This window comes from Tenrec ecaudatus, chromosome 15 (assembly GCF_050624435.1).
Source record: "Tenrec ecaudatus isolate mTenEca1 chromosome 15, mTenEca1.hap1, whole genome shotgun sequence".
NCBI classification, from domain to species: Eukaryota; Metazoa; Chordata; class Mammalia; order Afrosoricida; family Tenrecidae; genus Tenrec; species Tenrec ecaudatus.
The window spans coordinates 60,200,213-60,217,342 of record NC_134544.1 but is presented as its reverse complement, the minus strand read 5'-3'; the positions used below and the strand labels follow the sequence as shown (position 1 = coordinate 60,217,342).

Genomic DNA, 17,130 nt, shown 5'->3' with positions numbered 1-17,130 from the left:
GCAGGGATATCGTCCTCAAGGGTTGGTGGGCCAGGATGTGCTCCACTCTCTCTCTCCCCCTTCATTTGCTCCTGTGTGCTCTGATCAAACATGTCCCTCTCCCTGAGCTGTAGCTTCAGTGCTGTCCTCTGAAGTAACTTCTTCCAGGGGGTGGGGAGGGGGCTGTCCACATAGTTGGAGTTGGGCCGGCCCCTCAGACCTCTCTATTGGCTCCCTGCTTCATGCTGGTATGTTGCATTCACATCTTGGAGTATCAGGTTGAAATCTGGTCCCTCTTTCCCCGTGGAGATACAAACAATAACCTACCCTTGGGTGGGTTAGTGACCTGTTCTCCCTATTACCCATGTCTTTTTTTTTTTTTTTTTGGTCTTTTTCCTCCCTCCATTTTAGTTGACTACCATATGTATCCCTTGATTTGTCTGGCCCCTGCCATACTCCCTGGACCTCACCCCAGGAGTGTGTGTATACAATAGCTTTTTCCCTATGCCCCTTTGCACTTGCTTTTTTTAAGCTTAATACAGCGGACTCATGTTGTACTTATCCTCTTCTGCTTGGCTTACTTTGCTTAAATGATTTCTTGCTGTTCTTCCCATGCAGCGATGTGCTTCATACATTCATCACTGCTTTTTGTGATGCATAGTACTCCATTGTATGTGTGTACCACAGTATTTTAATCCATTTGTCTGTTGATGGAAATTTGGGTTGTTTCCAATTCCTTGCAATTGTGAACTGTGCCATGATGAACACTGGATCACAGAAATTTGGCCGTGGTTTGTTTCTTGCCTCTTCTGGGTATATGCCCACTAGGGGGTTGTATGGAAGCTCAATTTCCATCTGTTCTAAATATCACCAAATTGATTTCCATACTAGCTATACATATCTACAGGTCCACCAGCAATGGATGAGAGTTCCTATCTCACCACAGCCCCTCCAACACTTGTTGCTTTCTGATTTTTTGAATTGGGCTATCTTTTTTTAAAATCATTTTATTGGGGGCTTATACAACGCTTATCACAATCCATTCGTCCATCCATTGTGTAAAGCACATTTTTACATTTGTTGCCCTCATAATTCTCAAAATATTTGCTCTCTGCTTAAGCCCTTGGCAGCAGCTCCTCATTGTCCTCCTCCGTCCCCACTCCCTCATGAACCCTTGATAACTTATAATTTTTTCTGTCATATCTTACACTGTCTCCCTTCTCCCACTTTTCTGTTGTCCATCCCTGAGGGAGGAGGTTATATGAAGATCCTTGCAATGGGTTCCCCCTTTCCACCCCACCCTCCCTTCACCCCCCTGGTATCCCCACTCTCGGCATTGGTCCGACTTAAAGCCATCATTTGCCCTGGATTCCCTGTGTTTCCTGTTCTAGCTGTACCAGTGTACATCCTCTGGTCTAGCTAGATTTATAAGGTAGAATTGGCATCAGGATAGTGGGTTGGGGAGGAAGCATTAAGAACTATAGGAAAGTTATATGTTTCTTCATTTCTACACTGCACCTGACTGGCTCATCTCTTCCCCGCAACCCTTCTGTAAGGGGATGTCCAGTTGCCTACAGATGGGTTTTGGGTCCCCAGTCTGAAATCCCCAGGATTTTTTTGTTGTTTGATGCCTGATACCGGATTGCTTCGATATCTCATGATCCCGCAGGCTGGTGTACTTCGTCTATGTGGGCTTTGTTCCTTCTGAGCTAGATGGCCACTTGTTTACCTTCAAGCCTTTAAGACCCAAGACGCTATATCTTTCTATAGCTGGACACCCTCAGCTTTCTTCACCACATTTGCTTATACACCCATTTGTCTTCAGCAAATTGGGCTATATTTGAAGGTGTTAGGTGGTATCTCATTGTTGTTTTAATTTGCATTTCTCTTACGGCTAATGATCGGGAACATTTTCTCATATGTTTATTGGCCATTCAGATTTCTGCCCTTGGGAAAATTCTGTTCGGGTCCTTTGCCCACCTCCTTAGTGGGCAATTAGTGTCTTTTTTTTTCTTTATGAAAGCTAGCAGAGTATTGTAGATTTTAATACTAAGGCCTTTTTCTGATGTGTCATTGCTAAAGATGTATCCCCAGTCTGTGGGCTCTCTTGGTGAATTCTTTTGATGTACACAGGTGTCTTATCTTCAGTATATCCCACTTGTCAATTTGTGATTCATCTGTATTTGTGTCCTTCCCTATTTCTGATAGCCTATGTATTCCCTGTGCCAAAGTTCTCGGGTCAGTCCCAAATCCCTCATTGATCGCCCCAATAGTTTTACCTCAAGGTCTGTGATCCAACTTGAGTTTATTCTTGTGCATGGAGTGAGATAAGGGTTTGCTTCATTTTTCTGCAGGTAGATATGTATTTTTTCCAGCACCACTGGTTCATCAGGGCATCTGCTTCCCATTGGATATTTTTTCGGCCCTTATCAAAGATCAATTGTCTGTATGCTGATGATTTTATTTCTGGGTTTTCAGTTCTTTTCTATTTGTCTGAGTATCTGTCATTGTACCAATACCATGCGGTTTTTGACAACTGTGGCTGTATAATATGTGCTAGTCAGGTAAAGCAAGCCCTCTAACTGTGTCCTTCTTCTTGAGAAATTCTCCACTAATTCTGGGCTTCTGCCCTCTCCATATGAAGTTGGTAATCAGTTTTTCAAATTCTTTGAAGAAAGATGAGGATAATTGTATTGGGATTGCAATAAACTTATATAGTGCCTTGGACAGAACTGACATCTTTACTATATTGAGACTTCCAATCCATGAGCGTGGGATATTCTTCCATTTGTTGAGGTCACTCTTGGCTTCTTGTAATAGTGTTCTGTAGTTTTCCTCATATAAATATTTTGTTCTTTTAGTCAGGTTATCCTTAGATATTCAATTTGTGCTTGGTTATTGTGAAGGGTACCACCTTTTGATCTCCTCTTCTGTGGTCTTATCTGATGTGTATAGCAGTCAGACCGATAGACTTGTGTTTGTTGATTTGTATCCTGCCACTTTGCCATAATCCTCTATTGCTTCCAACCCTCCCCTTGTGGAGCTTTTGGGATTTTCCATACATAAAATCATATCATCTACGAATAATGATAACTTCACCTCTTCCTTGTCTTTTCTTTGCCTTATGCTGCTAGCTAAAACCCCCAGCATGATATTAAATAAGAGTGGGGATAAGGGACATCCTTGTCTGGTTCCCCTTTTCAGTGGGATTGTGTTAGTCTTTTCTCCATCGACTATCACGTTAGCTGTTGGTTTTTCATATATAGCTTGTATTGACTTATCTGATTATATAGATATAGAAAATAAAATAAGTATCTTCTGAAATGTGTTTCAAAAGTGGACATTTTAAAATAAATCATTGGTACCCAGGACTGAATTTATTTGAAATTTTACAGATTCTAAATTAGTAATGAGAATACTATAAAGATATTTACTGGTGTTTTGTTGACTATGCAAAGGCACTCACCTGTGTGGTTCATAACTAATTATAGATGCCCATGAGAAGAATGGAAATTACGGAACAGTTCATTGTGTTCATATGGAACTGGTACAAGGATCAAGAGGCAGTAATTCCAACAGAACAAGGGACAAAGGCTTAAAAATCTGGAAAGGTGTGTGTCAAGGTTCTAGCCTCTCACCACACTTTTTCAATCTATATGCTGACCAAAGAATTGGAATGGCTGGACTATAAGAAGAAGGATTTGACATTACAGGATTAAAGAAAGGCTTGTCAACAACCTGTGAGAAACAACCTTGCTTGCTGGAAGTAAGGAAGAAGCACTTATTGATGAAGATAAGGTTTGCAACCTTTAGTATGATTACAACTCAATGCAAGGAAAACCAGAATCCTCACAACTGGGCCAATATTTTTATTCTCATGATAAATGGGGGAAAGTTTGGCATTGTCACAGATTTTTATCATGCTTGGATTCAAAATCAGTGCTCATGGAAGCAGCAGTCACAAAATCAAACAACACATTGTATTGGGTAAATCTTTTGCACAAGACTTCTTTAAAGTATCGAAGAGCGTGGATGCTACCTTGAGCACTAAGGTGTGCCTGACCCAAGCCCTGGTATTCTCCATTGCATCATATGCATGTGAATGTTGGGCATTGAATAAGGAAGACCAGAGAATAATTGACGCATTTGAATGACCATGCCAGTAAAGAACGCTGAAAGTACCGTGGACTGCCAAAGAATGAACAGGTGTGTCTTGGAAGAAGTATGGCCAGAATGTGCCATCTTGGAAACAAAGATGGAGAGACTTTGTCTCACATATCTTGTGCATGTTCTCAGGAGAAATCGGTCCCTGGAAAAAGACATCGTGCTTGGTAACAGAGAGGAGCAGTGAAAACGAGGAAGATGGGTTGACACAATGGCTACATTATGGCCTCAAACAGCAATTGTGAGGAAGGTGCAGTATTTCCTTCTGTTATGCAGTGAGTCCGAATTGACTCGACAGTACCTAACAACAACAAAGGTGGGGGTGCCACTTTAACCTCTGAGGTAATAAGGAAATCCACACACATATCTGCTGGCTTCAATAAAGATACACAGGGTCAGAGACCCTATAGAGCAGTCTACTTTGTCCTATAGGGTCACTATGAGTCAAAATCAACACAGTGGCAGTGGGTTTGGATTGAGTTATAGTTCTCTGGGTGGTACAAATGGTTTATACCCAACTACTAACTTAAAGGTTGGAAGTTCCAACCCACTCAGTGGGTCCATGGAAGGAAAGCCTGGTAATCAGTAGATGTTAAGTTTGCAGTCAAGAAAACCTATGGAGCAGTTTGACTCTGTATGTAGCAATGAGTCAGAATTGATTTGATGGAAACGGGTTGAGATTTGGGGTTTTGTTGTTGGGTTTGGTTTTACCTTATTTTTTAACCAGTAGATGGATGTGCTGAGAGATGTAAATCATTTTAGTCAGCATCCGAGTTTTGTGCTGATGAATGCTATTTCTATATCTGGATTTCTGTTGATCTCAGGAAGATCACTGAACTTCTATTCCAATGTTGACTGCTGTGAACCAGCCTCCGAATTATATTGGCTTCAAAATTCTGCTTACCTCAGGGGATCCCATTTGGGGAACCAGAAATCATCACCGAACCACTTGGGTATCCAATTAATTATTATAACATTAATGGAAAAATACAATGGCTTGTTTAGCAGTTTCCTATTACATCTTGTCAGTTGTTAATCTGCTCCAACTGACGACAACTTTTTGTATAACATAAGGAAACATTGCCTCGTCATGAATCACCTTCACAAGGGAGGAAGATGTCCCTGAAGTAAAGTCAAGGGCCAAAAAAACCCACCAGTGTCCACTCAGTGAAAGCACAAGGTGGATGCTTCATAAAATGCATCACCCATCCTGATCCCCAGATCACATTGGGGCCCAGGATCTTAGCTACTATTGCTTGATGTGACCTCACAGGGCATTTGCCTGGCCGATAATGTTCCATTGACTATTTGCCGTCACCTCCGGAAAACTGCCACTGAGTTCTCCTCCTCGAAGCATCGCGGATGCAGCCGTGCGTTTCTCCCGTGGTGCCATTTCTCAGTGGCCTTTCATACACATCCAATCAATGGTCCACCGGGGCAATTTGACTGCAGGGAAGAATGTCATGGGAAGAGGCTGCACAGCCAGTGGGTAATTCAGAGGTACTGCAATTTAATATTCAACTCCGCTTGAGTTGCTTTAAAGCTATTTTTACTCTTTTCTTCATCCAGCTCTCAGATTTGCCTGAGCAACTTAAAACGTGGAAACCCCTTTGAGGCCGGAGACTGCTTTTTGAAATGTTTCTGGCTTCCCCGGCGCCCACTCTGGTGATAGGTGCACTGTAGATGCCTCTGTCTGTGACTGAGAATCGCAGTCAGCAAACCGCCATTGCAGGTCACTATTTGCAATGCCTCCCTCTTTCAAGGGCATTTTCAGAGCATTATTTGGGAGGGACAATGTTATTTGGTGGGAGATTTGTCAAAGGATGTAAGCCCTGCTTCAAAAGAGGTGGGGACTTACTCTTGTCCTTCACAGGTCATTACCGTTTTGTAAGTCAGCTGAATCAAGTTACGGTTGGCACGCGTGCTCTGGGCTTGCAGGTGATCAGGAAGGACAGTTGCCAGGAAAATAGGCCACATGACTGGAAATGGCCATGGCATCGGGGGTCCTGCACGTGTTATCATTGTAATCCCCCAGTTCTTGCTCCTTGTAGCTCTGAGAAGAGCAAGCTGAAGGCTGAAGGGACATTTATGTTAAGTCTCATTTGTCAAGTTGAAAGCTGTGTGGAATGGAGAAGTAGTTTGCTCGGCTGAAAATAAGTAAATAAATAAGAACAAAAAATCTGAGTGCCATTAACTCATAACGATGCTATAGGATATAACTGTCCCTGTGGGTTTCTGAGGCTGTCGCTCTGCAGAAGTTGAAAGCCTCTCCTGCCTCCCGGCTGCCAAGAAGATGCAAAGGAGCTGAGTGGTTGGATGATGAGCGTCCTCTACAAAGTCTCGGTGGCTCCGCATGGCAGCCATTCCTGAGAGAAGTGTCAAGCAATTCAGAAGTTAAATTCGAGGGTGAAACCTGATGGGAAATGGTCAGAAGCTGTTGCAAAGCCCTCTTTGCAAGGCTGACCTGCAAGTCTTCCAGTTCCCACCCTCCAAACCCCCTCAAAAAAAAACATCACTGTACAGAGGGCCTGAGCAGTAACCCATGACACCTGGGAAGAGACCCACCAAACTCTGAAACAGTGACACTGCTTTATTTCAGAATTGTTTTAGGTATTTATGGTTTTAACCCTCTTCTAACACCACTGTCAAGTGAGTGGTGAGATCACATCTGTGCTTAGTTCGATATTTGTGCCATGTGTGGCTGCACTCACCCAACCTACGTTCATCAGAGCCAGGGGGATGTTGTGAAACGCCGTGGCACAAAGCGAAGGCACACGCTTACTGTGCTATGAAGACATCGGACAGTCATTACACCGTTTTGAGTCTCTACTTCCAGAGGACTGAACGGAAGATCCCAAGCCTGCAGCCCGGGACTGCTGCAGCGCCCTCGGGAAGTATCCCACGAGGTCAGCTCCCTAGCTTTCCCTGCATAACTGCAGGCTCTCCTCCTCCTGTTTGCAAATTCCTCTTCCTTATCACACTCACCCAAACCCACTCATGTACCTGGTTGCTTTCATGTAAACTGTTGGGTGGGGGGGAGCGGGGGGGGGTAGCAAGAAATAGCTGCTGAGAGGCAGGTTGGCAAATGTAAACCAACTTGTGGTAGGCAACATTTTAATCACGGCTCGTCCATGTCTTTATTTCTACCCCACCAATCAAATGTCATTATTTCTTGCAGCCTCCCCTGTGCCTGGTGGTGTCGAGCTCAGTCTTTCAAACCCAGTTGCCATTGAGTTGGTTTGACTTGTGATGAACTCATGTGTGTCTAAGTAGATCTGTGTTCAGCAGGGTTTTCAATGGCTGGTTTCTCTGAAGTAGATTGTCAGGTATGTCTTCTGAGCTCCCTGTGGGTGGATTCAAACAGCTGACCTTTTTGCTAGCAGTCAAATATATTGACCATTTATTTACAAAACCCAGTACCTCCACCTCAGTCTTGGGTTGCATCTATTTTCCTCCTGACTCATTAGCCCAGATCTGCACACAGACGTTTACCAGCCTGACCTGGTCTTGGGACATACATTCTCTATGTGTTGGGTTTTGTGGTGTGTGTGTGTGTGTGTGTGTGTGTGTGTGTGCTTGAGAGAGAAAGAGATCCCTAAATCTCACACATTCCCTATACTCCACCCTCCCAGTACCACCACTCTCACCACTAGTCCTGAAGGGATCATCCGTCCTGGATTCCCTGTTTCCAGTTCCTATCTGTACCAGTGTGCATCCTCTGGTCTAGCCAGATTTGTAAGGTAGAATTGGGATCATGATAGTGGGTGGGAAGGAAAAAAGTCATTTTATTGGGGGCTCGTACAACTCATCACAATCCATACATCCATCCATTGTGTCAAGTACATTTGTAAATTTGTTGCCATCATCGTTCTCAAAACATTTTCTTTCTGCTTGTACTCTTGGTATCAGCTTTTCTTTTTTCCCCCTCCCTCCTTCACCCTCCCTAAAAAGTTTTTTAATCATTTTATTGGGGGCTTTTACAATTCTTTTCATAATACATACATATATCCGTTGTGCCAAGAACATATGTACATTTGTTGCCATCATCATTCTCAAAACATTTGCCTTCTACTTGAGCCCTTAATACCTGCTGCTCATTTTCCTCCTCCCTCCCCACTCCCCCTACCTCATGAACCCTTCATAATTCATAAATCATTATTATTTTGTCATATGTTACACTGTCTGATGTCTCCCCCTGCCTATTTCTCTGCTGTCCCTCCCCCAGGGAGGAGGCTATACGTAGATTCTTGTAATCGGTTCCCCCTTTCTACCCCACATTCCCTCCACCCTCAGGCATCGACACTCTCACCACTGGTCCTGAAGGAGTCATCTGTCCTGGATTCCCTGTGTTTCCAGTTGCTATCTCTCCCTATGTACATCCTCTGGTCTAGCCAGATTTGAAAAGTTTGTTTTTGTTTTACATGTCCAGTAAAATGTGGTACTTTGACTTTAGAGAAAAACTGTAACAACTCAAAACAAACAAACAAACAAAAACCCTGTCCTTGAACTGATTCCAACTCACAGTGTCCCTGTCTAGGATTTCTGAAGTTGTAAACCTTTATGGGAGCAGATAGCCTTGTCTTTCTCATACAAAGCAGTTGGTGGGTTTGAACCATTGATCTTGTCGTTAGCAATCCACACTAACCTGACAGTGCCACTCAAACAACTCTCTGTTGAAAATGAGAACTTCATTAAGAAGAAGGTATAGGAACCCGAAACATCTACAGTGTTGAGACATTCAGAACAGACAACAACATTACCTGGAATTACATATTTTCTAAAGGCTACCTATGGCAGACGGTTTTTTAAGCCCCTAGCTATTTGTCCTGTACATGGAATCTAAAATATCATGTGGCGCTGTGTTCAGACAAAAGTAACTTATTTAGGACATTTGAGGCTATGGTAATTAAGGTGTGTCGGCTTGGCTGGGCTACAATTCTCAGTGGTTTGGCAGTTATGATATAGCTTGACAGTTAGGCAAACGTAGTCTTTATATGAGATGAGATCTGATATAATGTAATCACTTCCATGTGAGCAGTCATTCCATTGAAAGGTCATACCCTCAGGGATATGACCTGTATCTAATATATAAGAGGACTTTAAACATTGTGTGAAATGAAAATAAAATGTCATGGTATTGCCACCATGAACTTTTGGAAGCCCCTCATCTATGGACGTTCTGGAAAAGCTCTCTGGCTCTTTGCTCAGTGTGGCATCTGCTGCTGGCTCATTATCATCTGACCACTGACTCTTTGGACTTGAGTCAGCAGCTTGCCTTATTGCCTGTTGGTCTCAGGTTCGTCAGCTCCTGTGTCTACATTACAAGAAACCTGACACCTGACTCATGATCTGGGGACTTGCTAGCCTCTACAATCACATGAGATATTTCCTTAAGATAAGTCTCTCTCTCACACACACATTGATTTGTCTCTGTGGGTGTGTAAACTTCACTGGTTTGCCTTGTCTATGGAATTCAGCCTAAGACAATGCCCTTTTTGTTTGCAATATTACTCATCTTTTGACATTCTAATCAAGTATTTTGTGATTACAAGACGCCATTTAAACCTGATTTTCATTCCTATGGGTAATAATAGAGAGCTAGATGTATAAAATTTCTTAAATAGACAATTACTAAGGAAAATCTTAGGGTCAGGTGAGACCAATAGCTGACTTTAATGAACCAAAGTGATCTCATTTTCTGAGTCCTTGGTGGGGCTGTAGGTCAGGTTAGTACATCAAACGCTCTCAGATTACACTGGGGAAGTAAGTTATGGCTGAAGTCATAATGAGTTGGGATTGACTCAATGGTAAACAACATTCTAGACCTTGGACTACCACAGATTGTTTATACACTTGCAAATAAAGTAATGTTTTAATCATTTATTAAGTTATTTATTTCACTCATTTCTCCTATTAAATTTAGGAACGTAAAGCTATAAATTGCCTTCTAAACACTGTTTGAGATGTAGTTCACAAATTTTATTGTGTTTTACTTACACTCCCATTCTCTTCAATGCAATTAACTGCAGATCAAAACAGTACTTTATCTAGCTTTATAGTTATAACTTAAAGCTCATGGATCTACTACAGCTACAGTGCTGCCTCTCCAACCAAGTCTGAAAAACTCTAGAGGGGAAAACAGAAACAAAAGTCATCAGCAAGAGAACATTGTCCATATCCACAGTTCCTAGAATGGAGATGTTTCTTTTTGAGCCAATTTAGGAAAGCCATTTTTCTTCCTGTGGAGATGTGTGTGTATAATTGTTATGTCTTATGTGTGATTATATATATATTTCTTATACAGTCTATTCTTTTAAAAATATATATATATCATATCATTCAATAGTTCAATCATGTCAAGCAGAATTGTATGCAATTGCTACCACAGTCAGTTTTATACCACAATATCTACTTTAACAACTAGAAGTGTGTTGTCTAGACCCTGCTGATTTTTACTCCCCAAGATATTTATGTTGATTGATATTTAAAAGGAACAAATAGTAAACTAATATCTTTGGATCAGGATGTCTGTGCAAAATGTTGACTATTCATGAACCTCCAAAGGGATGTGGGGAAAAATCTCTCTCGGGGGAGAACAGTCAGCATACTCTAGAGAAGAGAGGATGGAGAAAGTTAGTCTTCCGTACTTCAGGCATGTTATCTGGCGTGACCAGTCTCTGGAGAAGGAGGGCATGATTGGTAAAGCAGTCAGTGAAAAAGAATGCCCTCAGCGAGAGGAACTGACACAGTGGCTACGGCAATGAGCTCACACGCTGTGAGGATGGGGCGGGACCAAGAAGTGTTCCATTCTGTTCTACACAAGATCACGGAGTCAGAACCAGCTCGGTGATGACTGACCACAGCAACAACATATTTAAACGGTAGCCATAAAAGGGCAACTTCTTCATCCTCTTTTTTTTAATCATGTTACTGGGGATCCATACAACTCTTATCATAAGTCATACCTCCATCCATTATGTCAAGCATATTTGTACATTTGTTGCCATCATCATTATCAAACATTTTCTTTCTATTGGAGCCATTGGTATCAGCTCCTCATTTTTTTCCCTCCTTCCTCCACTCTCCCTCCCTCATGAATCCTTGATAATTTATTATTATTGTTTTTTCATGTCTTACACTGACCAATGTCTCCCTTCACCCACTTTTCTGTTGTCCATCCCCCAGGGAGGGCATTATAATGAGATCATTGTAATCAGTTCCACTTATCTCGCCCCACCTTCCCCTTACCCTCCTGGTATGGTTACCCTCAATATTGGTCCTGAAGGGTTTATCTGTCCTGGATTCCCTGTGTTTCCAACTCTTTTCTGTACCCTGTACATGCTCTAGTCTTGGCAGATTTGTAAGGTAAAATTGGGGTCATGATAGTAGTGGGGAGGAAACATTAAGGAACTAGAGGAAAGTTGTATGTTTCATCGTTGCTACACTGGACCCTAACTGGCTCATCTCCTCCCCACGACCCTTCTGTAAGGGGCTGTCAAGTTGCTTACAGATGGGCTTTGGGTCTCCACTCCACCCTCTCCCTCATTCACAATGATATGATTTTTTGTTCTGGGTCTTTGATGCCTGATATCTGATCCCATCGACACCTCGTGATCACACAGGCTGGTGTGCTTCTTCCAGGTGATCTTTGTTGCTTCTCAGCTAGATGGCTGTTTGTTTATCTTCAAGCCTTTCAGACCCCAGACACTATATCTTTTGATAGCTGGGCACCATCAGCTTTCTTCACCACATTTGCTTATGCACCTGCTTTGTCTTCAGCAATCGTGTTGGGAAGGTGAACATCACAGAATGAAAAGGGCAACTTTTAATCATGAGTCTCAGGCTTTCTAGTGCTTAAGAATTCACAGTCTGTATTGTCATGTGTCTCTGTTCATTATGTTTGCATTATCATTCCCACTTGACAGCTGGACAAATGTAATCGAAGAGGTGCTATAATGTATTCAAGGTCATAAATTCATTCATTTCTTCCTTCAGGAGCAGATTTGCCCAGAAATGTGTAACATTCCTGTCACTGTATTATGCCCTATAAAATCAGCAAGAAATAGAGCCTTACCCCACTTCATTTTTCCTACCTGCATCTCCCCCACTTTTGTGAGCTGTACAGGGTTACTTCCTAATATGTCTTCCTGCAACTCAGGTCCCCTAATCCTAGCCAGTGGCTTTGACGGTATGCCTACATTCGTCTGCTACAGGGCTGAGGGCACGGTTTCTTTTTAAAGAAATCTCCAAATGAAAAAAGATCATTCCCATGGAAATTCCTTCCTCGTAAGCATTTTGCTTTGTTAACCCAAAGGAAGCCAGGTGGCCGCAGGGCTGTAGCTCAGTATCTTAGTCCTTCAGATTAGGAGCTGTAGAGCCAGCAGCTTGGAAAGCTAGATCCTGATTCCTCAGGGGAACTCTAGTTTTAAATTGGGGGGAAGAGATACAGTAGGAATTTAACCAAAGTTTTGCCTGATATATTTCCATTAGCCCTGCCCATTCGTTATCAATGACAATTGACAGCAAGCAACAGTGTTCTTGGAAAGTCTATTTCCTCCCTCATTAAGGAGCCTCTGTGTGTTAGTGATGGGCCTGATGCAGAACACACAGACATAGACATTGATTGAGTCCTTCTCATGTGTTTTATGTGCATCACCTCCTCTAATTAATGCCAAACTCTATGGGGGATGGAGACAAAGAAACTGAGGCACAGTCAAGGATGCAAGCGGTAACTGGCAGCACAGGGATTCAAGCTGAGTCAGTTCGTTCACAGAGCCCATGCTGGGAAACTTTTGACAATACTACTCCCCACCCTCTCAATTTCACCGATCCTACAAAGATGAAACCAAGCCACATAAAACAAAAAGTGTCTATTTTGAAACCCTAAAAAGACAAAGCTTACTGGTTCAGTAGTCGATGGAACCTCCTGGAACATGGCCTTTAGTCCCCCTACCACATAAGGCTTGATTATCTGTCAATTAGTAGGCTTATAGGATGAATAATGATATATGACAGTTAGACTCTTTTTAGAACAGTCAACGATTTGAGATTTGCCCAAAAGCAAAGTTCAGAAGGTTGGGAGGAGGAGGAAAGGAAGCAGGAAGCACACGGAGGAAGAGGGGTAAGTGAGGTTGCTTGTGCGGATTGCAATAAATGGTGTGAAACAATATGTGTATAAATAGTTGAATGGAAACTGATGTGCTTTGTAAACCCTCAACTAGTTTCTTAAAATTCTGACAACTGGAAAAAAATGTACCCATACAATACTATTTTATGATTATGTAAGCAAGTACTCAGCATGGTTGTAGATTAAAGCATGGCAAACTGTTCCTGTGGATCCCTAGTCCCTGTCACAGGTCTTCCCGCACAGCTGAAAACAAGCCTGGGGCAATATAAAATAAAGAGGCATGACTGTCTGCCAATAAGCCCTATTTATAAAAACATACAGTGGGTCAGATTTAGACTGCAAGCTGTAGCTGGCTGACCCATTCTGTAGAGTTCAGAAAATGGGATGATCAGTTTAGGCTGGAGTCATTAGAAGGTGCTTTCAGAGCTCTTGAGTTCAACCTTGAGAGAGGACTTGAGGTGAGCTGTCAAATTGCATGTGATCTAGCCCCTGGCCTGCTGTAGCCTCATCTTCTATTGCTTCACTCTTACTCAGAACTTTCCAGTTATGCTAGCATTTTATTCTATGCTTTGACTATGAATTTTCCAGTTATGCTAGCATTTTATTCTTTGCTTTGACTACCTGCCCACTGCCACCGAGTCAATTTTGACTCAAAGCAAAGCAGCCCTCTACAGGATTTCCAAGGCTGTAAATCTTTTTTTAAAAAACCATTGTATTGGGGGCCCTTACAGCTCTTATCACAATCCATACATCCATCCACTGTGTCGAGCACATTTGTAATATGTTGCCATCCTCATTTTCTAAACATTTTCTTTCTACTTGAGCCCTTGCTATCAGCTAATTTCCCCCTCTCCCCTCCATTATGAACCCTTGATAATTTATAAATTATTATTTTTTTCATGTCTTACATCAACCGCTGTCTCCCTTCACCCACTTTTCTGTTGTTCATGCCCCTGAGAGGGGGTTATATGTTGATCATTGTGATTGGTTTCCGCTTTGTCCCCCTACCTTCCTCTTACCTTCCTGGTATCACTACTCTCATTATTGTTCCTGGGGCATTTGTCTGTCCTGGGTTCCCTGTATTACGAGTTCTTATCTGCACCACATGCTCTGGTCTAGCAGGATTTGTAAGGTAGAACTGGGGTCATGGTAGTAGTGGGGAAGAAGCATTAAAGAACTAGAGCAAAGTTGTATGTTTTATCAGTGCCATACTGCACCCTGACTGTCTCGTCTCCTCCTTGTGACTCTTTTGTGATGAGATGTCCAATTGTCTTCAGATGATCTTTGGGTCTTCACTTTGTCCTCCCTTCATTCACATCGATATGAATTTTTGTTCTGGGTCTTTGATGCCTGGTACCTGATCTCATCTACTCCTCATGATCACACAGGCTGGTGTGTTCTTCCATGTGGGCTTTGTTGCTTCTCAGCTAGATGGCACTTGTTTATCTTCAAATCTCTAAGGCCCCAGATGTTATATCTTTTTATTGCTGGGCACCATCAGCTTTCTTTACCACATTTGCTTATGCACCCATTTTATCTTCAGCGATTGTGTCAGGGAAGGTGAGTATCACAGATGCCGGGTTATTAGAGCAAAGTGTTCTTTCATTGTGGGAGTACTTGAGTAGAGGCCCAATATCCATCTGCTACCTTACTATTTCACATATAAATATACGTACATAGAGTTCTGGGGCTATAAGTCTTGGTGGAAGCAGAAAACATCAGCCTTTTTTACGAATGGAGATTCTAGGCTTGAACTAGCAACCTTGTGGTTAGCAGCCCACACCATACTCATCCCTACAACAGGGACTTTGCACTGTCTGAGCCTGCCTGCAAGCTTCCCACAACTATATCCTGGGTCTTTCAGCTCTCCACGGATATATGACCTAATCAGCATGGCTTTTCTAAACAATAATGGAAGCCCCATTTTCAAAACCCTTTTCTGTGACACCATCCCACTGCATTTTCTAAAAACCACCTAATTTGTTGAGATCTGTTCATTTACTGGTGTCCTTGTCTATTACAAGGGGAAGAGTGGTGCTACTGGACTTCCAGTTTCCATTTCTAACAAAGTGTATTTAAACGTGCTTCTGTGGTCATCGGGTGGCTGCACACAAGTGCTTTCCAAGAAGTTATGCCGGACCGGTCCAAAAGTTCATAGCAACTCAACGATGTTTGGGGATTCCAAAGAAGCAGTCTTGATAGACTTTTCCCAAATGACTTGGGGTTGTCAGGGGCACTTATTTTAAGTCTGAAGAAAATTGGAATCTGCATTGGTGAGGGCAACGTCCAGGAAATGTGCACTGACTAAACCTGTTTCCTTCACAACAGCACCCCTGCTCCTTTGTCGAGGAAGCAAGGGCTGTCCTTCAAGAGTTTCATGGACAAACCTTACCCGTGCATCCGGCAGCTCTGAACTTGTCACACAGAGACCAAGTCTTCTGAGTACAGTCATTCTTTGTGTTTCTTTCCTTATCTTTCGACGCTCTCACACCCGTCAATATTTCACTATAGAATTCTTCAGTACTGTAACTCAGGGCTTGAACTATTCCGGTAACTCTTTCAGTTGGAGAAATATTCAGCTTACACTACAACTTTGATTTTTCTAACTTCAGTTCTTTGCAGATTCCATCATAATACTTTTCATTGTCTTCTTGAACCAACCTTTGAAATCTTCTGTTCAGCTCTTTTGATTTTATCATTTCTTCCTTTTTCTGTCGCTTCTCTGTGTTCTGGAGCAAGGGTCCTCGTCCCCTCGGACGTTCGTTTTGGTCTTCTCGGGTTCTCTTGTCTTTTCGCTGACCTTTTGGCTTCCTCGTGCGGGATGTCCTTGATGCCATTCCGTAACTCCTCTAGTCTCCTGACATTACTGATCAAAACGTCAAATCTGTCCTTGAGATGTTCTTGAATTTCGGATGGGATAGATTCAAGGTTGTATTTTGGCTTTTGTAGACTTGTTTTAATTTTCTTCGGCTACAACCTGAATTTCCATCTGAGCAATTGAAAGTCTGTTCCACAGTCAGCCCCTGGCATGGTTTTAGCTGCAGACAATGAGCTCTTCCATCATCATTTCCCACAGATGTAGTCGATTTTATTTCTGTGTATTCCATCTGGAGAGGTCCATGTGTGTTGTCCACGTGTATTTGTCACCATTCGATAAGGAAACTGTTGGTCTTGTAAGATTCTACGATGAGATCTCCTGCTTCATTTCTATCACCAAGGCCACATTTTCCAACTACTGTTCTCTCCCCTTTGTTTAGTGGCTGGTGCATAAGTTTGAATAATAGTTGTATTGAGTGGATTTTCTTACACTTGTTAAGATTTAATCCTATCACAGACAGCATTGTACTTCACTTTACACCATTCCTCTTCTATCCATCATGTTTGGCATAGTAAACAATGACTTTCTGATTCACAATGGCCAATATCAGTCCGTCTCAGCTGACACCTAGCATGTTGAATGCTATGCCCTCCATTTCCTTTTCTACTGCTTCCAATTTTCCTAGATTCATACGCCATACCTTCAAAGTTCCACTTACTAACAGATGTTTGCAGCTGTTTCTTCTCCATTTGAATCATGCCCCATCAGCAAATGGAGGTCTTGAAAGCTCGTTTAGGGTCAATAGCCGGACTCCACTTTGAAGAGGCAGCTCTTCCCCAGTTGTGTTTTGAGTCCCTTCCAACCCGGGCAGCTCACCTTCTGGCACTTTTGTCCTCTCCTGCCCATCAATAGGGAAGATCATTTCGCTCTTTGGGGCACCAACAAATTCTATTCATTCTCAGAAAATTATATACCTGAACGATGTCTCCTGTTTTGCTTTAGAGGTTAAGAAACTCAGAATAAACACTGTGATTCGGTTAGA

At 42.4% G+C, this 17,130-nt stretch overlaps 1 protein-coding gene across 1 annotated transcript in view; it reads left to right on the top strand.

Moving 5' to 3' along the window:
• Positions 1-17,130, top strand: part of DLGAP1 (DLG associated protein 1) — a 394,837-nt gene that overhangs the window by 78,904 nt on the left and 298,803 nt on the right. The window contains 2 exon segments of the mRNA XM_075532913.1: positions 6,211-6,300; positions 6,409-6,451. Of these exon segments, the coding sequence (XP_075389028.1) occupies positions 6,211-6,300; positions 6,409-6,451 (133 nt within the window).